Source organism: Chiloscyllium punctatum, chromosome 10, assembly GCF_047496795.1.
Source record: "Chiloscyllium punctatum isolate Juve2018m chromosome 10, sChiPun1.3, whole genome shotgun sequence".
In the NCBI taxonomy this organism is placed as follows: Eukaryota; Metazoa; Chordata; class Chondrichthyes; order Orectolobiformes; family Hemiscylliidae; genus Chiloscyllium; species Chiloscyllium punctatum.
This window is the reverse complement of record NC_092748.1, coordinates 113,988,136-114,014,819: the sequence shown is the minus strand read 5'-3', so window position 1 is coordinate 114,014,819 and position 26,684 is coordinate 113,988,136. Positions and strand designations below refer to the sequence as shown.

Here is a 26,684-nt window from a genome sequence, read left to right as displayed (position 1 = left end):
AATAGGTTCAAATCCCTACATCGGAGATTGTGATATCTGAACTCGACAAAAGTCTGGAAATAAAACTTAGTCTAAAGGTGACCATATAATCATTCTCATGTGTCGTAAAAATTAATGTCCTTTAGGTAGGGAAATCTCTTGTCCTTTTCTGGTCTGGCCTACACGTAACTCCAGACCCACAGCAATGTAGTTGACTCCTGACTGCCCTCTGAAATGAGCCTAGCAAGCCAACCAATTCAGGGACAATTAGGGACAGCTCAGACATTGGTGCCCACATCCTGTGAATGAATATTTAAAAAATGGAATTCAACCTGGAAAAGAGTGAAGTAATGCATTCGGGGAAGTCTAACAAGGCAAGGGATTAGACAATGAATGGTACAATCCTGGAAAGTACTGAAGATCAGAAGGACCTCATTTTGCATATCCAGAGATTCTCCTGAAGGTTGCAATGCAACTTGATAAGGTGCTTAAGAAGACATGTGCGATATTTGCCTTTACTAACCAAGGCTTAGAATACATGAGCAATGAGGTTTATGCTACAACTATACAAAACACTGGTTAAGCCACAACTGGAGTACTAAATACAGTTTGGTAAATAAATACATTATGGAAAGAATGTGATTTCACTGGAAAGGATGCAGAGATTTACCAGGATGCTGCCTGGGCGATGAGGGTCTGAGCTATGAAGAAACATTGGATCGGCAAGGGTCATTTTTCTTATAGCAGCAAAGATTAAAAGAGGACTTGTTAGAGGAATATCAGATCATGAGGGGCATAGATAGAGTGGATACAAAGACACTTTGTCCATTAGTAAAGAGGTCAATAAGCAGGGGGCATAGATTTAGACTAAGAGGAGAATTCAGGAGAAAGTTTTTCTCCTACAGGCTTGTAGGAGCCTAAAACTGACTGCTTGAAAGGATGGTTGAATCAGAAACTCCTAAAATTTAAACAGTATTTAGATATTGACTTGTGTTGCCATTGTTTTTAGTTCTATAAATCGGAAAATGTAATCACATGCACAGGGACAATGGGCTGAATGGCCTCCTTCAATGTTGTAAATATCTATTAGTTCACTAAAAACGGTAAGGAAACTTTGACTTTTATCTGGGGTGGCTTGATTACATAGAGGTGGAAGTCAGATTAAAACTGATTGAACCACATCCGGAGCACTGCATGCAATTGTGTAATCATAGAAGGGTCTATTGAAATTGGAATGTTGTACAGATTGTTCAGAGTGATACTGTGATAAAAGCGTTAAATTATGAGGACAGATTTGACAGACTAGTTTTGAATTCCCTTGCATATAGGAGATTAATGCATGACCTAATTGAAATTCTTAAGATGATTAAATGGTGGAGAGGAACTATTTCCTCTGTTGGGTGAAGGCCAGAACAAGGAGATTAACCTTTAAAATTAAAGCTAGGCCATTCAGGAAGCACGCAAAGTGGAGTTCAAATCTGCAACACTATCTCCAAAATGCTGTTGAGACTTATGGTCAGTGAAACTAATTGATTTTTGTTGTTAGGGCTGTGGTGGGTACTTGCACCAAGATGTATAAACAGAATTAAGATACGGAGTGGCCATAATTTGATTGAAAGGCAGGAGAAGCCAGTGGGGCTGGATGGCCTCTTCCTGCTTCCATGTCAACAGAAAGTCATACACAACTGTTTAATATAGATGAAATTTTATTTGTTAATTGCTGCATACATCTCATGTATTCCATCACTACAATCCTGATAACTAAGAAATGGTCAATGCTTGCTTTTTCTTGATTTTAAGCTAGTTGGTACCAACTTGTTGTGCAGGCAATGAACTGAATTATGCATTATTAAAGGAAAGGGAAGAATCTGCAAAGATTTGAAATAAAAAATGAACAGTACAGAGAAGTTAAGGGGCAGGATCCTTTGACAGATATGCTAATCCTTCTTTCCAGCCAGCAATGGGCCTGCAGTCTACTTTTGTGTCTCTATGTCGTTTCTCGATTTTGTGCCCATTTGCCTGTCAAGAATGCTTGAGATCAGAGTTTTCAACTTGAATCACATCAGCTCATTGAACCCTAATATTATCAGTGCTAGGACTACTTTTGAGCATTTAATACTCCTCACCTTCTTCTGCTTCTCCTTCACCCTCAATGCTGTCAGTTCCAACTTCTTCATAATCTTTCTCCAAGGCAGCCATGTCTTCACGGGCCTCCGAGAACTCCCCTTCCTCCATCCCCTCACCCACGTACCAATGCACAAAGGCGCGCTTGGCGTACATCAGATCAAACTTGTGGTCCAGTCGAGCCCAGGCTTCAGCGATGGCCGTGGTGTTGCTCAGCATACACACAGCTCGCTGCACTTTGGCCAAGTCCCCACCAGGCACCACTGTAGGGGGCTGGTAGTTGATGCCAACCTTGAAGCCAGTTGGGCACCAGTCCACAAACTGGATGGTGCGTTTAGTCTTGATGGTGGCAATAGCAGCATTGACGTCTTTTGGCACCACATCACCACGGTAGAGCAGGCAGCAAGCCATGTACTTGCCGTGGCGAGGGTCACACTTGACCATCTGGTTTGCTGGCTCAAAGCAGGCATTGGTGATCTCAGCCACAGAGAGCTGCTCATGGTAAGCTTTCTCAGCTGAGATGACTGGGGCGTAGGTAGCCAGAGGGAAATGGATACGTGGATAGGGAACTAAATTGGTCTGAAACTCTGTCAGGTCAACATTCAAAGCCCCATCAAAACGAAGGGAGGCTGTGATGGAAGACACAATCTGACCAATCAGTCGGTTCAAATTGGTGTAGGTTGGACGTTCAATGTCCAGGTTTCTGCGGCAGATATCGTAGATAGCTTCATTGTCCACCATGAAGGCGCAGTCCGAGTGTTCGAGAGTGGTGTGTGTCGTCAGGATAGAGTTGTAAGGTTCAACCACAGCTGTGGAAATTTGAGGAGCTGGGTAGATGGAAAACTCCAGCTTGGATTTCTTGCCATAGTCGACAGAGAGACGTTCCATCAGCAGGGATGTGAACCCAGAGCCAGTGCCGCCACCGAAGCTGTGAAAAATGAGGAAACCCTGGAGCCCCGTGCATTGGTCAGCCTGTGGAATAGAGCATTGGTGTTTAATCAGCAATAATGCAGCAGAACAAAGCAGGAAGCTGCTCCCTCAGGGGAATTCACCAACAGGTGCACTGGAGGGCCACTTGACACATTCAAAGTTTAAAGTCCATCAGTTATAAAATTAGACTAAAGGAATCATTTGACTTGGGGTGATCTGATTTGGTTTTGTCACAGATTACGTATGGAGGTCATTGACTTAAATTTGCAAAATACCTAGAGGCAAATTGTCTGCGTGGGTTTCCTCCGGGTGCTCCGGTTTCCTCCCACAGTCCAAAGATGTGCAGGTCAGGTGAATTGGCCATGCTAAATTGCCCGTAGTGTTAGGTAAGGGGTAAAGGTAGGGGTATGGGTGGGTTGCGCTTCGGCGGGGCGGTGTGGACTTGTTGGGCCGAAGGGCCTGTTTCCACACTGTAAGTAATCTAATCTAATCAACTTGGTCATGCTGGTAAATTGAGGAGAATGTTTTTCACTCGCCATTATTGGGAATTGGAATATCTCACCTGAAAAAGTACTGGAAGCTCATTTTATAAAATTCAAGGATAAGAAGCATTGATGATTAAGGGCAAAAAGTGAGGTTGTAGAAACTGAGTTCATTTGCTGTTTGAGCTTAAAAGCCTCCCTCTGTGTTTCTAAGTGTCTCGGGTGTGAAAGAATTAGGGAAGCACAATTTGGAGTCGTATCTGAACAGGTTAAGGTTAGCTGTTGGAGATAGTGAGAGTGTTTCTTTACTCAGAGGGTAGTGTATCTATCAATAAGGAGCCATGTTGATAGGTGAACACCAATCGCTGAACTTATTCAAGTAACAGTTGGACATGATCCAGATTGGAGTGAAGATCATTTCATACAAGAGGTTGATATCCAGGAATACTAAACTATGTCAGAGTAATCTTCTGGCCTTGTTTAGTGACCCGAAGGAAGGGATTTTGAGAGTAATTCCATAGATTTTTTTGTCCCAAATGAGCCGAGGATTTTAGCGAGAGTTTTGCATTTTCCAGGAGAGATTTTGGGGCTGTTTAGAAAGTGAATATATTGTGATGCACAAGGTACCATAATTGTATAGGACTGAATGAACCAGAGGATCTTCTCCTGTTCTCAGGGATTATATGCAAGTTCTCAGGATACCTGGCATCATTCACTGCTTCCCTGAATAAATGCATGAACTCACTTTCATATATCTCTGAGTACCATTTGAAGCTGTGCAACCAGCTACCATGTCACCAATTCCAAATCCCTCTGCCCCTCCTTTAAAATGTTCCTATGATAGAGTGAGGGTTTGGGTCACCTGCCCTAATATCCCCTTGTGTGACCTGGTATTGTTTTGCCTGATAATTGCCACAATGATTAAAGCACTATAGACTAAAGTAATGGGGCGTTAAGACCAATAAGTCGCCTGGACCTTATGGGATGCATCCTAGGAAATTACAAGAAGTAGCTACAATGATAACGGATGAATTGGTAGAGTTACCAAGGTGAATGTTGGTCCCTTGGGAGATGAACCCAGTGAGTTAATAGTGGGGAACATTGGCAGAGATGCTAAATCAATATTTTGCCTCAGTTTTCACGGTGGATGATAATAGTAACATTCCTATTGGAATGGACAAGTCAGAGGTGAAAGAAAGGGTAGAACATCGAATAAACAACATAAATAGAGAAATGGTACTCAGCAAACTATTCAGACAGACTAGTCCCCTGGGCCTGATGGCCTACATCCTAGGGTATTAAAGGAAGTGACGGCAGAGATAATGAATTCATTGGTTACAATATTCCAAAATTCCCTGGACATAGGAAAAGTTCCAGTGGATTGGAAAAATGCTGATCTAACTCCCTTATTCAAAAAGGGAGGGAGCCAATATGTGTGAAATTACAGAACAGTTAGTTAAACATTATCAAGGAAGCAATAGCAGGACATTTGGAAAGTCAAAATGCTATCTATCAGAGTCAGCAGGGTTTTGTGAAGGATAAATCACTTTTGACTAATTTGCTAGAGTTCTTCAAAGCTGTAACAAGCAAAGTGGATAATGGGGATGCTGTAGATGTAAATTATCTGGACTTCTGGAATCTGATCAAGCAAAGTCAGAATGAAGGGAAAATCATGCCTGAAATTTATTAGATATCTTTGAAGAGGTAACAAGCTGGATGGATAATCAGGAAGCAGTAGATGTAATATAATTTGGATTTCTAGATGGCATTTTGATGAGGTGCCTCACAAAGATACCATCTCGTAGTGTTGGGCGTAGTATTTTATCACAGGTATAACATTGGCTAATTAATAGAAGTCAGAGTTGGAAAAAGTGGGGTAACCTGTAACTGGTGAACTGTCACAGGGAGAAGTGCTGGGGCAACATTAATTAATATATATGAGGAAAGTGAATGTACTATCGCCAAGTTTATGGAGAAAACAAAAATAGACAGGAATGCAAGTGGTGAGAATGAATTTATAGGATGTGGGATTTGGACAGGTTAAGCAAGTGGCCATAAATTTGGCAGATTGAATATAAAGTGGGGAAATATGAAGTTGTACATTTTGGCAGGAGGACTAGAGAAGCTGAATATGATTTAAATGGAAAAAGACAGTAAAAAGCTACAGAATTTGGGAGTCCTCATGCATAAATCACAAGAAAAACATACAGGTTCAGCAGGTAATAGGGAATTTTGACTCTGCTTTCTCTCCACAGATGCTGGCAGCCTTACTGAGTTTCTCCAGCTGGTTCTGTTTTTATTTCACTAAGTTGAAACTGGGTATGGAAGAATTGTTTTACGAGGAGAGATTGAGTAGGTTGTGCCTCTACTCATTGGACTTTAGGAAAGAAAGAAGTGACCTAATTGATACTTACATGATTTTTAGGGGGTATGAAAGAGTAGATGTGCAGAGGTTTTTTTCTGTTGTGGGAGAGTCTGAGATCAAAGGGCATAATCTGCATAGTAAGGGATGACCCAGCTGAGTTGAGATAAGGGAGGAGTGAATCTGTGGAATTCTTTACTACAGAGGGCTAGAGAGATAGTCAGATTTTTAATCAGTACAGAGGAAACTGATTATTTGAAGTGTATTTTGTTCAGTTAATTGAATGCCAGATAATCGTTGCCGGATAACATAGTTAGCCACATATCGATCTTGTTTGGATGATCTGAAGTTCAGTTAATCGAATGCTGGATAATCGAGGTTCCTCTATATAGGAATCAAGGGTTATGCAGAAAAGGCAGCAAAGTGAATTAAAAGTTCATCATTCAATGAGCTCATTGAATTTTGGAGCAGACATGATGGGCTGAATGGTCTATTTCTCCTGTGTCTTATGGTCTATACAAGTGCCAATTATTTTTGAACACATAGAGCCTCTAAGCCCATGTGATTCCATTACGTCAGCAGCACAAGTGCACAACAGCATCAATTTGTGCTCCTACTAAAGATGCTCTTGCCAGTAAACCAAAAATAAGGCACCAAATATGCCTCTTTTTGAATCTTTAGTGACATGGAATTGAAACAATAAATCCACAGAAGCTGCAGAGCTCGGACCCAGAGGTTCTACCTGATTCACAAGGCACGATTCGGACAGTCCATCACAGCCTCATTCCTGATGAAGGGCTTATGCCCGAAACGTTGATTCTCCTGCTCTTCAGGTGCTGCCTGACTGGCTGTGCTTTTCCAGCACTACACTCTCAAGTCAGACAGTTCATAGTTAAGCTGTTGCAGTCATAGAGTCATAGAGATGTACAGCACGCAAACAGATCCTTCGGTCTAACTCATCCATGCCGACCAGATATCCTAACCCAATCTAGTCCCATTTGCCAGCACTTGGCCCATATCCCTCTAAACTCATCCTATTCATATAATCATCCAGATGCCTTTTAAATGTTGTAATTGTACCAGCCTCCACCACTTCCTCTGGCAGCTCATTCCATACACGTACCACCCTCTGTGTGAAAACATTGCCCCTTAGGTCTCTTTTCTATCTTTCTCTTCTCACCCTAAACCTATGCCCTCTAGTTCTGGACTCCCTCACCCCAAGAAAAAGACTTTGTCTATTTATCCTATCCATGCTCCTCTTGATTTTATAAACCTCTATAAGGTCACCCCTCAGCCTCCGACGCTCCAGGGAAAACAGCCCCAGCCTGTTCAGCCTCTCCCAATAGCTCAAATCCTCCAACCTTGGCAACATCCTTGTAAATCTTTTCTGAACCCTTTCAAGTTTCACAACATCCTTCCGATAGGATTGCACACAATATTCCACCAATATCCTGTACAGCCGCAACATGACCTCCCAACTCCTGTACTCAATAGTCTGACCAATAAAGGAAAGCATACCAAATGCCGCCTTCACTATCCTATCCACCTGCGACTCCACTTTCAAGGAACTATGAACCTGCACTCCAAGGTCTCTTTGTTCAGCAACACTCCCTAGGACTGTACCATTAAGTGTATAAGTCCTGCTCTGATTTGCTTTTCCAAAATGCAGCACTCACATTTATCTAAATTAAACTCCATCTGCCACTCCTCAGCCCATTGGCCTATCTGATCAAAATCTCGTTGTACTCTGAGGTAACCTTCTTCTCTCTCCACTACACCTCCAATTTTAATGTCACCTGCAAACTTACAAACTATACTTCCTATGTTCAACCCCCAGGCAAACACCCATTGCCAATTATCAGGGAGTGCTGCACTTTCTGATATGCTGCCTTTCAAATGAGCTGTTTAACAGAGGGCTATGTGTCCCCTCTTTAATGCACATCAAAGATCCCAAAGTCACTACCTGGAGGGAGATTTGGTGTGCTAAAACACCAGTGGATGATTTGCCTTCAGTTTTCCTGCTGTTATTAGGAACTGCATTTTACAAATCCTGTATTTCCCTACATTATAATGACTACAGTACAATAAGTACTTCAATGCAGGTAAAATGCTGTTGAAAGGCACTCTCAAAATGCAAGTTCTTTCTGACAGGTCTTGGTGCAATACTTACCAACTTGCGAAGTCTGTCCAAAACCAGATCGATCAGCTCCTTGCCAATGGTGTAGTGCCCACGGGCGTAGTTGTTGGCAGCATCTTCCTTCCCGGTGATGAGTTGCTCAGGGTGGAACAGCTGACGGTAAGTACCAGTACGGACCTCATCTATAATGCAGAATCATTTCAAAGTATGTTCACTTGTGCAGGACCATGCACACTATACACATGCATGCAGCTCAGCGTGTGGGCCTCCTTGTTTTTAAATGAGAAATTAAAGGGCTAGGCGTGTAGTAGAGGAAATAAAAACAGAGAATACTGGAAACACTCAGATTTGACATCACAGCAGAGAGAAAGACTGAGGGAACAGATCTGTGATTTTCAAAGACCTAACAAATTGGAACACAATTTCCAGCATTTTCTGGTTTTATTTATGATTTTCAACATCCACAGTATTTTGTTTGTCACAGAATTGTTAGAGCACAGGAGGCCAATTCATCCAATAACCTTGTACATTATTATTTTTTAAAAAGCCATTTGATTCCCTTTTTATTGTCTCGATTGAAATTACCTCCCCCATACTCTCAAGCAGTGCATGGCAGATCCTAAATACTTGCTGCTTGAAAATGTTTTTTTCTCATGTTAATTTTGCTATTTTTAATTACTTTACATTTGTGCACTCTTGTTTTTGATCCTTTCATGATTGGGAACATATTCTCTCTAAGTATTCTATTTTGAATACTTCATTAAGATCACCTGTGAACCTTCTCTCCTCAAAGGTAAAAATTCCCAGCTTCTCCAATTAATCCTCAGAAAAAAAAATTCCTTTTTACTGGATCTGTTCTTATAAACATCTGCACTTTCTCCAATGCCCTTACATGCTTCCTAAATTGTGTGGCCCAGAAATGGATACAATACTCCAGCTGAGGCCAAACTGGTGTTATACAAATAAAAGCAACATAGCGTCCTTGCCTTTGTATTTAAAGACTGCGCAAATAAAGCCCAGGATATTTATTGCATGTCCTGGCGGTACGGTGGCTCAGTGGTAAGCGCTGCTGCCTCACAGAGCCAAAGACCCGGTTCAATTCCAGCCTTGGGCGACTGTATGGTGTTGAGTTTGCACATTCTCCCTGTGTCTGGGTTTCCTCCGGGTGCTCTGATTTCCTCACACAATCCAAAGATGTGCAGGTTAGGTGAATTGGCCAGGCTAAATTGCCTGCAGTGTTCAGGGATGTGTAGGTTAGGTGCATTAGTCAGGGTAAAATGTACATTAATAGGGTAGGGAAATGGGTTTGGGTGGGATATTCTTCAGAGGGTCGCTGTGCACCTGTTGGGCCGAAGGGCCTGTTTCCACACTCTAGGAATTCTATGATTCTACCACATTTGCTGACATATGCACCCAGGTCCCTTTGCACCTGCATCCCTTTAACATTATATTCTATATTTTATGTCACCAGTTCATGTTCTTTCTGCCAAAACATCTCTGCATTGAACTTCATCTGCCATCTGTTGGCCTATTTTACCAACTTGTCTATGTCATTGTGAAGGTTCTACACTACTTTCCTCATGATGCTTCCACATTTTGTATCTGAAAAATTTTGACAGTATGTTTTGCACACTTAAGGACAGATCATGAAATGTATATCAGGAAAAGCAAAGGCCCTAACACTGATCCTTGGGGAACTTTGTCACATCTTTCCACCAGCTGTAAAAATGTTCATTAACCATTACGTTCCATTTCCAGTCACTAAGCCAATTTTGTTTCTGAAGAAGAGTCATATTGAACTCAATGTTAACTGTTTTCTATCTCCCCAGAAGCTACCAGATTTTCTGAGTTTCTCCAACACTTGCTATTTTAATTTCAGAACTCGAGCATCTGCAGTATTTTGCTTTTATTTGTATCCATGTTGCTATGGTCCATTTTATTCTGAGTTCTAACTTTGATCCCAAGTCTATTTTGTGACTTGTATTTATTTATTCACTCATGGGATATGGGTATCGCTGGCTGGCCCAGCATTTATTGCCCATTCTGAGTTGCTGTTAAGAAGGTGGTGGTGAGCTGCCTTCTTGGACCGCTGCAGTCCAGATGCTGAGGGTAGACAGACAATTTCTTTAGGGAGAGATTTCCAGGCAATTCTGCATTATTTCAAAATGCCTTTTGAAATTCTATGTGCGCTAAATCAAGAGCATGGCCTTCAACACCCATCCTGATTGGAAGACTCCAGTGAGTTAGTTAAACATGGCTGTCTTGAGAAATCAATGCTGGTTCTGTTTCGAGTAACCTGCATTTGACCACAGTCCCTCAACCACCAAAGTGAAACTGACTCATCTGTAGTTGCTGCCTTATCCTTATATCCTTTTTTGACCAAGGGGATAATATTTGCAATTCTCCAGTCCTTTGATATGACCTGAGTCTAAGAAACTGAGGAAAAATTCTTGCCAGTGTCTCTGTAATTTCCTTTCTCACTTTCCTCAGTATCCCAGGATGCATCTCACCCAGCACATTGCTAGTACAGACAGTCTATCCAATAGACTCATAGAGATGTACAGCTTGGAAACAGACCCTTCAGTCCAACTTGTCTATGCCGACCAGACATCCTGAATTAATCTAGTCCCATTTGCCAGCTCTTGGCCCATATCTCTCTAAACCCTTACTATTCATAAACCCATTCTGATGCCTTTTAAATGTTGTAATTGTACCAGCCTCCATGACTTCCTCTGGCAGCTCATTCCATGCATACACCTCCCTCTGCAAGAAAACGTTGCCCCTTATGTCCCTTTTAAATCTTTCCCCTCTCACCCAAAACCTTTGCTGTCTAGTTCTGGACTCTCTCACCCCAGGGAAAAGACTTTGTTTATTTATCCTATCCATGCCCTCATTATTTTATAAACCACCCTTCATCCTCCAACGCTCCAGGGTAAACAGCCCCAGCCTATTCAGCCTCTCCCTGTAGCTCAAACCTTCCAATCCTGACAATATCCTTGTAAATCTTTTCCCTCCTCCTTAGCAGTTTTAACCCTTTTTAGTGACTGAATTTCCTTTTTATTCATCCTGGTCTGAGTAGAATATTCTCCTTTGGTAAAGACAGATGCAAGGTATTTATCTAATACTTCAGTCATTCTGTCTTTTTCATGTACAAAGCGCCTTTTGGTCCTTCATTGGCCACACTCCTCTTTTTCTCATCCTTTCCTATTTATGTGGCTGGAGAAAACCTTTAGAATTCCCTTTAATACTAACTGCCAACCCTTTTCATATGCCCTCTTTCTTTCTCTAATTTGCTTTTTCATCATTCCTCTGAGAATTCTATACCCACCCTGGTTCTTAATTGTATTTTGTGCTGAGCTCTGCCATAAGCACTCATTTTCTTGCTTTATCATAATTCCCACATCTTGCCATCAAGGGAACTCTTAGATTTGTTTGTCCTACCTTTCCCTTTCAAAGGAATATAACTTGAACCGTCTTTTATATAAACATAGAAAATAGGAGCAGGAGTAGGCCATTCGGCCCTTCAATGTGATCATGGCTGATCATCCAATTCAACACTGTGTTCCCACCTTCTCCTTAAAGCCTTCAATCCCTTGATCCCTAAGACGTACTCCTTCTTGAAATTGTCCAATGTTTTAGTCTGGACTGATTTCTGTGACACAATTACACAGGATCACCACTCTAAGAGTTTTTAACCTGATGTCAGTCCTAATAGGCCTACCTGTATCCTTAGTCTGTAACTCCCTGTTTCTAGACTCCCCAGTCATCACTAACATCCCTCTTGCATTTATCTTGTCTAATCCTCTTTATATGAGATCCCTCCTTCTCCCATCCACCTCCCAAGCAATTCCTTCTAAATTCCAATCAAAATAGTTCAAAGTGATATAGTCTCTCTTCATGCATCAGCCCTGCCATCCCAGGGATCGGTCTGGTAGACCTTTTTTGCACTCCCTCCATCGCCAGTACATCCTTCCTCAGATAAGGACCCCAAAACTGCCCAGAGTATTCCAGCTGTCGTCTTGCCTAGGCCTTATATAATTGCAGCAAGGCATTCCTGCACCTGTACTTGAACTCTGTCATGAAGAAAGCCTATCTGTTTTCTCTCAACCTGCTTTTTTTAAATCGTGGGGTTCCAGTCCAGTCCATAGATGCTGTTCCAGAGTCTTGAAAGATGACCACCAATACATCCATTATTTCTAGAGCACTTCTTTCAGTACTCTGGGATGTAGATTATCATGCCATCAGCGTTCCTGCTAATACTGGTTTCCTTCAGCTCCCACCCCTCAACAAGCTTTTGCGTTCACAAGATTTTTATTGCATTATTTGTGTCTTTCTTTGTAAAGGCAGAACGTTTTCTTTGAAGTTAGTCCATCATTCAGGTCCTGTTTCTCCTTCCAACCTATTCAACCCAAATCCATTCTTCCCCTGTTGAAGTTAGCTTTTGCCCAGTTAATTATTCTTACTCTGCATTGTGTGCTATTCTTTTCCTTAGTGGCCTAAACCTTACAATATATAGTGATCACTGTCCCCTAAATGTTCTCCCACTGACATTTAGCCCACCTCATTCCCAGGATTCAGGCCCAGCAGTGCTGTCTTTCTTATCCCTCACTGCCTTTCATGTTACCACTATCCCAGTCTACATACTAATGTTCAAAATTCCTGATTATAACTACTTTATAGCTTTTGCATTTCTCTTGGAATTTCCTTGTAACTTTGTTTCATAGAATCATAGGATCCCTACAGTGATGGAAGAGGCCTTTCAGCCCAAAGAGCATCCCACCCAAACCTAGCCCCCAACCCAACCCTTTCAACCTGATTTTTCCTTTGGCTAATCCATCTAGCCTCCATATCCCTGGACACCTCAGGGCAATTTAGCGTGGCCAATTCACCTGACCTGCACATCTTTGGACTATGGGAGGAAACCGGAGCACCCGGAGGAAACCCATGGAGAAATGGGTAACCTCCACATCCTACCCCCCACCCCCCAACCCCCGCAACATTGGACAGACGCCCAAGTGTGGAATCGAATCCGGGTCTCTGATGCTGTGAGGTGGAAGTGTTCTCTTCATTCTTCCCACTGGTTGATGGCCTATGGATGACACCAAGCATTATAATTGCTCCTTTTTAGTCCTTAGCTGTGGCCCAATTGATACTGTCCTTGACCCAAGTGGGACACCCTCTTCCTCCAGAACTGCATGTTCACTACAATCAATGCCACCACCCCTCACCTCCCTCCTCCCAACACCCTCTTGTTGGCCTTTCCCCTCTCTCCTGAGCACCTTGTATTCATGGGATATAAGTGCTACTGTTTAGGCCAATATTTATTGCACATCCCTAATTGCCCTTGAGAAAGTGGTGTTGAGCTGCCATACTGAATTGTTGCAGACCCTGTGGAGGTGCTGGTGTCAGACAGGCGTGGACAAAGTCAGAAGTCACAAGACATTGGATTATAGTCCAACACGTTTATTTGAAATCACACAAGCTCTCTCTCTGAGAGCTTTTGTGATTCAAATAAACCTGTTGGACTATAACCTGATTCTGGATTAGTGGTGCTGGAAAAGCACAGCAGTTCAGGCAGCGTCCGAGGAGCAGTAAAATCAACATTTCGGGCAAAAGCCCTTCATCAGGAATACAGGCAGAGTGCCTGAAGGGTGGAGAGATAATTGAGAGGAGGGTGGGGGTGGGGAGAAAGTAGCATAGACCTGGTGTCATGTGACTTCTGACTTCACCCACACTACTGTTAGGTCACTCTGTACTCTTGGACCTTTCTGGTCTTTGCTTTTGATCAAGGACACTATCAAAGTAGGAATTGAATTTAAATTAACCATGATCTGGACATGGATATTAACTTTCCCTCGTTGAAATAATGCAATTAATTGAAATAATGTCACAGAATGTGGTACACTGCATGCACTGTTAGTCAGCAGGACAGTTATGTCTGGTACTCAGAGGACAGGCAAACCAAACCAGTAGTCAATCTTGAATTGCTGGATGTGATGACTTTAGAAGTAATTGATCTGATATCATGGGCTTAAGGCAGTGTTTAATCATAAATTGTGTTATCCTCACCACTCAGTTGAAGTGTTTAAGATAATAAAGTGTAAGATTAGACAGAAGCAGAAAGCTAGCACACAGGGGCACCAGGTAATCAGGAAGACTAATGGAATGTTGGCCCCTATTTCAAAGGGATTGGAGTATAGAGTAGGGAAGTCTTACTGCAAACTGTACAAGGTGCTGGGGAGACCACATCAGGAGCACTGTGAGCGGTTTTGATCCCCTATTTAAGGAAAAGATATTTCATTGGAGGCAGCTCAGAGAAGGTTTTCTAGCATGATCCTGGGTATGGAGGGATTGTTTCATGAGCAAACACTAAACAGGTTGGGACTCTACTCCTTGGGGTTCAGAAGGATGACAGGTGATGTCATTGAAACATATTGGATTCTTAAGGGGTTTGACCAGGTAAATGCTGCGAAGATAATTCCCCTCATGGGAGACATTAGGACCTGAAGACATAATCCCAGAGTTAAAGGGATGCCAATTTAACACTGAGATGAGGAGGAGTTTCTTCTCTCAGAGGGCTGTGACCCTTTGGAGCTCATTGCTTTACAGAGCTGTAGGGGCAAAAATCTCCTGTATATTTCAGGTTGAGATAGATTCTTCTTCTGCAGAGGAATCAAGGGTTGTATAGAAAAGGCAGGAAAGTGGATGTGAGGAATATTGGTTGAATGGCCTATTCCTGCTATTATTTCTTCTGTCTTCTCAATAGGACAGGCAGCAACAATTTCCTCTGGTAGGGGAAAGTTTAGGAAAGGGAGCACAATCTTAAAATTTGGAGCTAGGCTGTTCAGAAATGATGCAAGTAGTCTTTCAACAAGAATAAAAATCTGGATCAGCTCCCAAAAAGCTGTCAAGGCTAGGGAGCAATCAAAACAGAACTGAGTTTAATAGGTCATTGTTGGGTGGGTGGATCAAGGGTTTGGAAAATATGGTGTTTAAATAGATTTAAGGTACATATTACCGAAGATCTAATTGAATAGTGGAATAGGCATGGACGTGGAGGGGAGATGAATTGCCTCCTTCTGTTCCAATGTTTAATAACAAAATAAAAACATGAATGACAATAAAAGTTGGTATGAGAGAGAGATTCTAACTCTTTTATGGGAGCTATAATATCATATTACATAGACATACCAATTACGGTTGGTTCCAGGTCAACAAAGACAGCACGTGGAACGTGTTTTCCTGCACCAGTCTCACTGAAGAAGGTGTTGAAGGAGTCATCTCCCCCTCCAATGGTCTTGTCACTGGGCATCTGCCCATCAGGCTGGATACCATGTTCCAAACAGTACAGCTCCCAGCAGGCATTGCCTATCTGGACACCAGCCTGGCCAACGTGGATAGAAATACATTCACGCTGTAGGAGAAAAATAAGCAATTATTATTACAAAGAGGTAGATTCTTCAAAATTGCTTCATCTCACTTTGTCAATATAAGTTTCTACTAAACTCAACCCTTTTGCTATCTGTATTCCTCTCAGAGATAAGATGTGAATAATAGAGGAGGGGTGTGTGTGTGTGTGTGTGTGTGTGTGTGTGTGTGTGGTCCTCGGCGGGGGGGGGGCGTTGTATGGGTTCAAATCCCACCACAGCAGCTGGAGTTGAAATTCAATGAATACATTTGGAAGTGAAAGGTACTCTCAGTATTGTTGTCCATCAAACTATGGTTGATTTTCACAAAAACACATCTAGTTCACTACGCCCTTAAAGAAAAGGAAATCTGCCATTCTGACTGAGACTGACCTACATGTGACTCCAGACCCACACCAATGTGGTTGACTTTTAACTGCCCTCTGAAACAATCGAGCAAGCTACTCAGTTTGAGGACGGTAGGAATGGACAGCAAATATTGACATGAGCATCCCATGAAAGAATTAAAAATGCAGATTTCTGTCACATGATAATCACTCCATTATCAGCAATTTTAAAAGTAAGTGAAACAAAGCAAACTTCTACTCACTCACTGAAAATCACAAATAAAACATTGTGGGAAAAAATTCATCAACATCAGTAGGGAGAGAAACTGAGTTACTAAATTAAGATGATAGGTGATCATTGTGCTGGAATATTAATGGTGTTTCTCTCGCTGAAGATACAGCCAGACCTGCTGAGTAATTCCAGTGTTTTCTGTTCAGCTTTTTGATCACATGAGGTACAGGGAGAACTAGCCATTTGGATACAGAACTGGCTCATAGTTAGAAGACAGAGGGTGGCGGTGGAGAGTTGCTTTTCAGAATGGAGGTTTGTGATCAACGGTGTGCCACAAGAATTGGTGCTAGGTCCACTGCTTTTTTTCACTTACGTAAATAATTTGGATGTGAACATAGGCGGCATGGTTAGTAAGTTTGCAGATGACACTAAAATTGGAAGAGTAGTGGACGGCGAAGAAAGTTACTTCAAAGTACACCAGAAACTTGACCAGGTGGGCCAATGGGCTGAGAAGTGGCAGGTGGAGTTTAGTTCAGATAAATGTGAGGTGCTGCATTTTGGGAAAGCAAATCAGGACTAGACTTATACACTTAATGGTAAGGTCCTAGGGAGTGTTGCTGAATACAGAGACCTTGGAGTGCAGGTTCATATTCCTGTGAAAGTGGAGTCAAAGGTAGACGTGATAGTGAAGGCGGCGTTTGGTATGCTTTCCTTTATTGGTCAGAGTATTGAGTACAGGAGTTGGGAGGCCATGTTGCTGCTGTACAGGACATTAGTTCGGCCACTGTTGGGATATTGTGTGCAATTCTGGTCTCCTTCCTATCGGAAAGATGTTGTGAAACTTGAAAGGGTTCAGAAAAAATTTACAAGGATGTTGCCAGGGTTAGAGGATTTGAATGTAGGGAGAGGCTGAATAGGCTGGGGCTCATTTCCTTGGAACGTTGGAGGCTGAGGGGTGACTTAATGGAGGTTCATAAAATTGTGAGGGGCATGGATAGGGTAAATAGGCAAGGTCTTTTCCCTGAGGTGGGGGAGTCCAGAACTAGAGGACGTAGGTTTAGGGTGAGAGGGGAAAAGATTGAAACAGAGGGTGGTGAGTGTATGGAATGAGCTGCCAGAGGAAGTGATGGAGGTTGGCACAATTGCAATATTTTAAAGGCGTCTGAATGGGTATATGAATAGGAAGGGTTTAGAGGGATGTCGGACAAGTGCTGGCAGATGGGACTGGATTAATTTAGGATATCTGGTTGGCACGGACGAGTTGGACTGAAGGGTCTGTTTCAGCGCTGTACATCTCTATGACTTTATGACCGATTGTACGGAAGGATCTGTTTCAGTGCTGTACATCTGTGACTTGTTGGTCACTGTGCCTTTGGCTGGCTGTGCCCAAATTTTGGAATTCCACCTTCAATGTCTACACCTCTGTTTCCTCCTGTTATAAATTCTTTTAAGCCCACTTCTTTGAGCGATCATTTCCTTACCCACACCAAGACTTCTTTAAGTGACTGGTGTTAAACTTCCTTTTAGTACTTGCTCCCATAAGATTTTCAGATTTCACCGAAGGAAAGAAGCCACTTTAGCAGTATGAGGGGACAAAAAGTGTTAAAACCTGCCACAATTTAGATTCAACTGTACTAATGTCTGATGTTGGTTCGTCAAATAAACTAATATTGGAGTTTATACTTCCTTCACTCAACAGAATGCTGCCGCACCCGAGTAATCCTGTTTTCAATTCTACTGGAACAGAATGGGGAAAAAAGCAAATTACTGCGGATGCTGGAATCTGAAACCAAAAAAGAGAAAATGCTGGAAAATCTCAGCAAGTCTGGCAGCATCTGTAAGGAGAGAAAAGAGCTGACGTTTCGAGTCTAACTGACCCTTTGTCAATGCTGAGAATGGGGAAAACAGATAGAGCACATGAGGAAGTGAGAGTACAGATTGAGAGAAAACAGAGGGGGAGAGAGACCTTGGGATGGGAATTTGAAAGAGAAACAGTGTGAGAGAGAGCTTGCTAGAGAGAGAATGAGAGACTGATGGGGTAGAAGTTGAAAGGGGGACAGAATGTGAGGACGGAGAATGAGAAGGTGAGATTGAAGTGAGAACGAGAGAGCTGAAAGAGGGCAGAGGAGATGTGAGAAAGGAAAGTAACCGAGGAGTCGGGGTGGGAGAGAATATGGTAGAGACAAGAGTGTGATGGAAGTAAGAGATGATGGAGGAGGTGGGAGAAAGAGAGAGAGGAACTGGGGAGAGAGAGAGAGAGGGAATGTGAAAAGGATGGGATAAAAAGTCAGAGGATTGGAAAGGGCCCTCTTGTGGCACTGTGGTAGTGTCCCTCCCACTGAAACAGCAGGCTGGGGTTCAAGTCCCACTTGCTCCAGAGGTGTGTAATGATATCCCTGAGCAGGTTGCTTAGAAAATAGATTTGAGAGCAGAATCAGAGAGAAGTCTGAGAAAGAAGGGAGAGAGGAAGGAATGCGAAGATATAGAACAGGTGGAGAGATTTACAGATAGTTTGGAGAAGAGAGAGAGAGAGCAGAGAGTGATGCAGACAATTTCAGAAGAACAGCTGGAAATCTAGAGAGGGATTCGCTAGATTTTCTCTGAGGAGAGAATGGGAGTTACTCCGAGAGAGAGCGAGAGAGAGAGAGAGATGCCATGGCGAAAGTGGAGAGAAAGAAAGGGAGGTGAAAGCTCGATTCCTATAATCGGGAGTAGGTTAGGCCCCTAGTTATGGAGTAATAGGAACAATGCCTCACCCATCCCACATCCAGTTAATATTTTTTAAAAACTATTTCCCTGTGTAGGGCACATATTGAATTCTGATGAAAATCACAAGCCAACACTCTGAATGAAATAATGAAAACTCAACCGATGGAACTTTTTGCTGACACACAAGATCTGAAGCTCAAACTTCTCAGGAAATCCGAGGAATGTAAATTGCAGTCTGTATTTTCTGACCCTCCCTTTTTCTCAACCCTACCTTTCAACTCTCATTGATTGAGCAGCAACTCCTTTTATACTTTTATACTTGTATACTTGTATACTTGTATACTTTTATACGACTAACTTTGTTCCCATGCCAGGGTATCAGCTCCAAATGCTTCCACTTCTCTGTTTCCATCTTGTTTTTTCACTCAGTCATGGGATGCATTAATTGCCCTTCCCTCACTCTCCAGGAGAAGGTAGGGGAAGCTGCATTCTTGAACTGTTGCAGTCCATTTGATATAGATATCGACACAATGCTTTTGGGTGGGTGGGTGGGGATTCCAGGATTTTGACCTAGTTCTCCTGGCATCCCCGTCATCACCCTCTCCCCTCTCTCCCTCCCCATGCTAAATCCTATATCTCCCCCTTTTTCTATTTCTCCATCTTCCTTTCTATCTTACTCCTTTTTTACTTGACCATTCCAATGTGTCTCCTTCTTTGTCTCACCCCTTTCTCCCCTACTCCTGCACCATAAGACTTTTAAAAACAAGAAAAGGCCATTCAGCCCCTTGGCCCTGCTCCCCACTTCAGTAGGATCATGGTTGATCCAACATTCCTCATGTCCACTTTCCTGCCCTTTCCCTGTAACCTTTGATTCCCCAACTGATCAAGAATTTATCGATCTCAGCCTTAAATATACTCAAGGACTTTGCCCCTCATACCTGTAGCAAGGAGTTACAAAGTTTGGGAGAAGATTTGTAGCTCAGGTGCTCGTTGTTGTGGTTCTGTTCGCCGAGCTGGGAATTTGTCTTGCAAACATTTCGTCCCCTGTCTAGGTGACATCCTCAGTGCTTGGGAGCCTCCTGTGAAGCGCTTCTGTGCTGTTTCTTCCGGCATTTATAGTGGCCTGTCTCTGCCGCTTCCGGTTGTCAGTTCGAGCTGTCCACTGTAGTGGCCGGTATATTGGGTCCAGGTCGATGTGTTTGTTGATACTATCAACAAACACATCGACCTGGACCCAATATACCGGCCACTACAGTGGGCAGCTGGAACTGACAACCGGAAGCGGCAGAGACAGGCCACTATAAATGCCGGAAGAAACAGCACAGAAGCGCTTCACAGGAGGCTCCCAAGCACTGAGGATGTCACCTAGACAGGGGACGAAACGTTTGCAAGACAAATTCCCAGCTCGGCGAACAGAACCACAACAAGGAGTTACAAAGGCCGTACAGGTTATTGGTAAGGCCACTTTTGGAATATTGCATGCAATTCTGGTCTCCTTCTTATTGGAAGAATGTTGTGAAACTTGCAAGGGTTCAGAAAAGATTTACAAGGATGTTGCCAGGGTTGAAGGATTTGAGTTATAGGGAGAGGTTGAATAGGCTGGGGCTGTTTTCCCGGAGCATCAGAGATTGAGGCGTGATCTTATAGAGGTTTATAAAACCATGAGGGGCATGGATAGGGTGAATAGACAAGGTATTTTCCTGGGGGTGGGGAGTCCAGAACTAGAGGGCATAGGTTTAGGGTGAGAGGGGAAAGATTTAAAATGGGGCAAAGGGTGGTGGGTGTATGGAGTGAGCTGCCAGAGGAAGTGGTGGAGGCTGGTACAATTATAACATTTAAAAAGGCATCTGGATGGGTATGTAAATAGGAAGGGTTTGGAGGGATATGGGCCAGGTGCTGGCAAATGGGACTAGATTGGGTTGGGATGTCTGGTCGGCATGGATGAGTTGGACCGAAGGGTCTGTTTCCGTGCTGTACGTCTCTATGACTCAAAACCCTCTGAGAGAAGAAATTTGTCTTCATTTCAGACTCAAATTGGTACCCCTTTATTCTGAGACTACACCTCTAGTCCCAGTCTGTCCCATGAGGAGAAACACCAACTCAGCATTTACTCTGTCAAATCCTGAAGAGTCCAAAATGTTTCAAGGAGATCACCCTCTCATTCTTCTAAACTCCAGTGAGTGGAGTCCCAACTTGTTTTGCCTTTGTTCATAAGACAATTCCCCCCCCCCCAGTACTAAGCACTCATCCTAGTGAACCTTCTCTGAACTGCTTGTAATGTATCTTTCCTTAAATAAGCTGCTGACAGTGGTCCCGATGTGGTCTCCCCAGAACCTTGTACAGTTGCAATTAGGCTTTCTTACTCTTTGATTCTAGATTAGAGTGGTGCTGGAAAAGCACAGCAGTTCAGACAGCATCCAAGGAGCAGGAAAATTGATGTTTTGGGCAAAAGCCCTTCGAATCATCAATTTTCCTGCTCCTCGGATGCTGTCTGAACTGCTGTGTTTTTCCAGCACCACTCTAATCTAGAATCTGGTTTCCAGCATCGGCAGTCATTGTTTTTACCAAATTTTTCTTACTCCTTGACTCAAACCCCCTTGAAATAAGGCCAACATTCCATTAGCCTCCTCTGACTTCCAGTCCCCTTCTTCTCCTACCAACTTAAAGCACACTTCTGGAATCTGCAACATTCCAGAATTCTGTGAGCATTTTCATTAAAAAAAACTTCTGGTTTGTTACAGAGAGATCCAGACTGACCATTTACTTGAAGTGGACTGCAGGCAAAAAGCAGGCAAATGATACTTAGATGGTCCTCTCAAAGATACTTAGAGTCATAGAGTCAAAGAGATGTACAACACGGAAACAGTCGGTTCCGTCCAACTTCTCCATGTCAACCAGATATCCCAACCTAATTTAGTCCCACCTGCCAGCACCCGGCCCATATCCCTCCAAACCCTTCCTATTCAACTACCCATCCAGATGCCTTTTAAATGCTGTAATTGTACCAGCCTCCAACTTCTAGAAAAGGGGAGGTACAGGAGTTGACCTAATAGAGATGTTTAGAATTATAAATCTGTTTGATAAACTATATGAAGAGAGAATGTCTCTATTTATGGGAAAAACCAAAACCAGGGCTAAGATTCAAGAGTGAATTCCGCTGATTTCCTTCATTCTTGCTTTTCGGTGACCCATTAAGTAAATGTTATTTGGTCCACGTTAAATTAATTAGAAATTCAGGATAAAGCCCTTTATCTCCAGGATGGTGAGAAAGTGGATATCATCACCTCAGAGAAGGATTGAGGCAAGTAGTGTAGATATAGGGCAGACCATTTAGGATGGAGATAAGGAAACATTTCTTCACTCAAAGGGCAGTGAAACTGTGTAATTCTCTTCCACAGAAAGTCTTGGAAGGCAAGTCACTGAATATATTCAAGAAAGATTATTTTCTTAGCTATTAAAAGCGTCAGGGCAAATATAGGGAGAAAATGGGAACATGGCTTGAAGACAGAGGGTCTGCTGTAATCAAACTAAATGGCAGCGCGGACTTGAAGGGCTGAATTGCCTATTCCGGATCCTAGTTTAGAGATTCATTTAAGGGAAGCTTGATGAGAGAGAAGGAATAGAAAGATATGGTGTTAGAATGAGATGAGATATGTGAGAAGAGGGGATTATTATCTGGTAAATTGCAGTTGGGTCAGACGATCTGGTTGCGCACTGTAAATCTGTATGACTCTATAAAATCAATGAAAAAATGTCACTTATTGAAGCTCTAGTTATCCTGCTGTCTCAGCTTCTACACTGCTTTCATCCAATCACTTCCACCTCACCATAACATGCTTGGTTGCACAGTAGCACTGCAACACTTTCAGGGTAGACAGAAGCTTCCAGCCTTGCAGCCCCCTCCCATTCTATAATAAGGAACCTGTCTAGTTCCCTTCAGAATCCTCTTGATAAATTCTTATTCCAGCATCCATGCTCATAGTAGTCTGATCTGCACAATCTATTTACAGCAGAGAACCCCAATTGTATACGTACATTCCAACTGCCAGGAAATTAAACTGGGATAAAGGAACCCTGGTTTACAAAGTTTCCCAGGGATAGTCTCCCCCAGACAGAGACTCCCTAGACAGCAAGACCTCTGATAAACAAGACTCCTCAACCAGAGAATCCTTCGGCAAAGAAACCCAACAAGGGATCCAAAGGTGCTCAGGGGATAGGCAGGAAAGTGGAATTGAGGTCACAATTCATGAGCTAAGATTTGTGTGGTGCTGGAAAAGCACAGCAGGTCAGGCAGCATCCGAGGAGCAGGAAAATCGATGTTTCGGGCAAAAGCCCTTCATCAGGAATTCATCATCTTACTAAATGGCAGAAAAGGCTACTACTGCAGCTGTTTTATATGCTTCAGCCACAACACAGACTAACCTCTTACATAGAAAAGATTCTCGTGATGGTGAAAATCAGCAGAAAGTATCGGTTCTGCAGGACTGTAGACTCCTCCGATCGCTCCAGCCTTCCACAATGGCCAGCCAATTGCCAGACTTCCCTGCCAGGATGGCTTAGTTACAGTGACATAAAGGTATACAGCACGTCCGTGCTGATCATGAATTGTGACCTCAATTCCACTTTCCTGCCTATCCCCTGAGCACCTTTGGATCCCTTGTTGGGTGTTCTTTGCCTAAGGATTCTCTGGTTGAGGAGTCTTGTTTATCAGAGGTCTTGCTGTCTAGGGAGTCTCTGTCTAGGGGAGACTATCCCTGGGAAACTTTGTAAACCAGGGTTCCTTTATCCCAGTTTCATTTCCTGGCAGTTGGAAAATGGTTCCTAAACTGAACAAGTCCTATTTGCCTGTATTTGGCCCATATCCCTCTATACATTTCCTAACCAAGTACTTGTGCAAATGTCTTTTTAAATTTTGTAATTGTACCTGCGTCTAGCACTTCCTCCAGCAGTTTGTTCCATATAGACACCACCCTCTGTGTGGCAAAATTGCCCCTCAGATCCCTTTTAAACCTTTCTGCATCACCTTAAACCTACACCCTATAATTCTGGACTCCACCACCCTGGGCAAAAGACTTTGGCTATTCATCTTATTTATGCCCCTCAAGATTTTCTAAACTTCGATAAGGTCAATATGTTGGCAATGCACAATCTTGAGAGATTATGATGTGGTGTTGGGTCCATTACACTAGCTCTGTACCATTAACCACACACATCACCCCAAGTTCATTGCCTCACTATCATAGGGGCAATGATATCAACAATCTTGATACTGCACACCGTTTCAGTGCATTGAAAATTCCCATCCAAATCCCTCTACTACCTTATTCAACAGCAGTGCCTACCAGGTAAAAACAATGACTGCCTACCCCCCTACCCACGACCTTAAATCTGGGAAACTCTTCTAACTCTCAACTTCACCCAATTCTGACGTTTTGTCTACCTCCTCACTTTGACTTCGCAGGTTTTAAGCTCTGAAATTTGCTCCCTGAGCCCATCCACCTGTCTCTCTCTCTCCCTCTCTCTCACTTGATTTTTTTCCTCTTTTCAAAAATGCTTCTTAAAATCCTATCTCTTTGACCAAGTTTTAGTTTACTTGTCCTAACCTCTCATATCAAATTCTTGTCTGAGTCATGCTCCCATGAAGAACCTAACAACTTTCTTTACTAAACTGTAGGCTCTGTATAAATGCAACTTGTACATTTTTACATGCACAAATAAAACCAGCAAGCTCACCATGATTATAGCTCTCCTCTCGTACAACCTTCAGGAATCGACGAAGAAGATTTTCAGCAGACTGAAAGCTGCCTCCTTGCCTGGATTTATAGCCGAACAGAGACAAAGGCTTGTTATAAAAAATACCCGTTGGTGGGGGTAGGTGAGGGGAGGCAGAGGGAGTTTGTTGGTAGCAACCAGCAGAGAGATCCGATTGTTTATGCAATCCGCTTTCTCCAGGAGATGAGTGCTCAAATTACTCGACTTGGTCACCAACGCAACAGAGACAAGCTACCAAGGGAGCGACGTCCTGGTGACAAGACGTTAAACACAGTACTCGCAAACACACTGAAACTAGCCAAACAGGGTGCCTGCATTTTTCACTCTCAGCCCCCAAGCAATCAGCTCCAGCAAGTATATCTGCAGATTGCATTTCATGCCTCGATCATATTATCAAAAGTGTTTCCTTTATTAACCTTGACTGTGTATGACTGGGGAATGGGGTGGAGGAATGCTGGGTGGTGGGAGAATGTAAGAGAGAAAAGAGGAAAAACTTGCATCAAATAGTGCCGCCTGCTCAGCCAAGCATGTATTGTGATTAGGATCAGGAAAGTAGCAACTAATTAGGGGGAGGGAGCGAGGTTAAGAAATAACTAGAAATTATCATACAATAAGTTGCATGACCTCATTCTCATCACTGCCAAGGTCGTGTTTTTGAAGGATAGTCCCACCAGTTTACTCTTGATTAGTAAAGTGAGGGGGGTGGTGGGGGGGGGGAGGTGTGGGGCGCGTTGTTGGGTGTCATCAAGCAACAACACTTGCTCAACTATAACACAACACCAGATTATAGTCCAACAGGTTTAATTGGAAGCACTAGCTTTCAGAACAGCGCTCCTTCATCAGGTGATTGTGGAGGACACAATTGTCGGGCACAGAATTTATAGCAAAAGTTTACAGTGTGATGTAACTGAAATTATACATTGAAAAATACCTCGATTGTCTGTTGAGTCTTTCATCTGTTTGAATACAATGGTACTTTCACTTCTTTTATGTGTAAATCACAAAAAGTGAAACTTTTGTGGAATTTGAACAGATGAAAGACTCAACAAACAACTAAGGTATTTTTCAATGTATAATTTCAGTTACATCACACTGTAAATTTTTGCTATAAATTCTGTGCCTTACAATTGTGTCCTCCACAATCACCTGATGAAGGAGTGGCACTCCGAAAGCTAGTGTGCTTCCAATTAAACCTGGTGTTGTGTGATTTTTAACTTTGTACACCCCAGTCCAACATCAGCATCTCCAAATCATCAACTATAACCTGTTCATTGACGCTTCGTTCCACCATGCCACTGAGCTCCTGGCCTGGTTGTTCATGCAAACGAGGACAGAAGTACAGAATTCAAGAGGGGAAATGAGGGTGAAAGCCCCCTGACATTGAGACAGACCTTGACTGAATGTGGCAATTTGGAACTCTATCAAAACTGGAGTTAATGGCGAACAGGGGTAAAACTCTGCACTGCTTGTAGTTATATCTAACACAAAGGTTATGGTTTTGGATGATAGTCATCTCAGCTCCACAGCATCGCAGGAGGAGGTCTCCAGGGTAGTGTCCTAGACCCAATCACCTTCAGTTACTTGATCAATGACCTTCCTTCTATCACAAGGTCAGAAGTAGGGATGTTTGCCAATGATTGCGCAATGTTCAGCATCATTTGAGGCTCCTCAGGTATTGAAGTAGCCCATGTCCAAATGCAACAAAATCTTGACATTATTCAGGTTTGGCCTAATAAGTGGTAAATAACATTCACCACACAAGTGACAGGCAATGACCATTTCCTGATGAAGGGCTTATGCCCGAAACATCAATTCTCCTGCTCCTTGGATGCTGCCTGACCTGCTGTGCTTTTCCAGCACCACACTCTCGACTCTGAGCTCCAGCATCTGCAGTCCTCACTTTCTCCCAGGTCATTTCCAATATAAGAAAATGTGACTAACTCCTCTTGACTTTCAATGACACTACCATCACTGAATTCCCCTCTATCAATATCCTGGGAGTTACCATTGACCAGAAACTCAACTGGACTAGCCATATAAACACTAAGCCTCTGACCTGCTCTTGTAGGCAAGGAATATGCAGCAAGTAACTCCTGATTCCTCAAAGCCTGTCTGCCATCTACAAGGCACAAGTCAAGAGTGTGATGGAATACTTCCCAGTTACCTGGATGAGTTCAGCTCCAATAAAATCCACTCCCTTCACC

General features: G+C 42.9%; 1 protein-coding gene across 1 annotated transcript; it reads right to left on the bottom strand.

The window, feature by feature from the left end:
- Window positions 1-1,667: 1,667 nt before the first annotated feature.
- Window positions 1,668-24,697, bottom strand: LOC140482454 (tubulin alpha-1D chain). The gene is made up of 4 exons (XM_072579960.1): window positions 24,442-24,697; window positions 15,206-15,428; window positions 8,048-8,196; window positions 1,668-3,075 (listed from the first exon to the last, which is right to left on the bottom strand). The coding sequence occupies exons 1-4, from the start codon at window positions 24,442-24,444 to the stop codon at window positions 2,092-2,094; spliced, it is 1,359 nt and encodes a 452-aa protein (XP_072436061.1). The 5' UTR covers window positions 24,445-24,697; the 3' UTR covers window positions 1,668-2,091.
- Window positions 24,698-26,684: the final 1,987 nt, after the last annotated feature.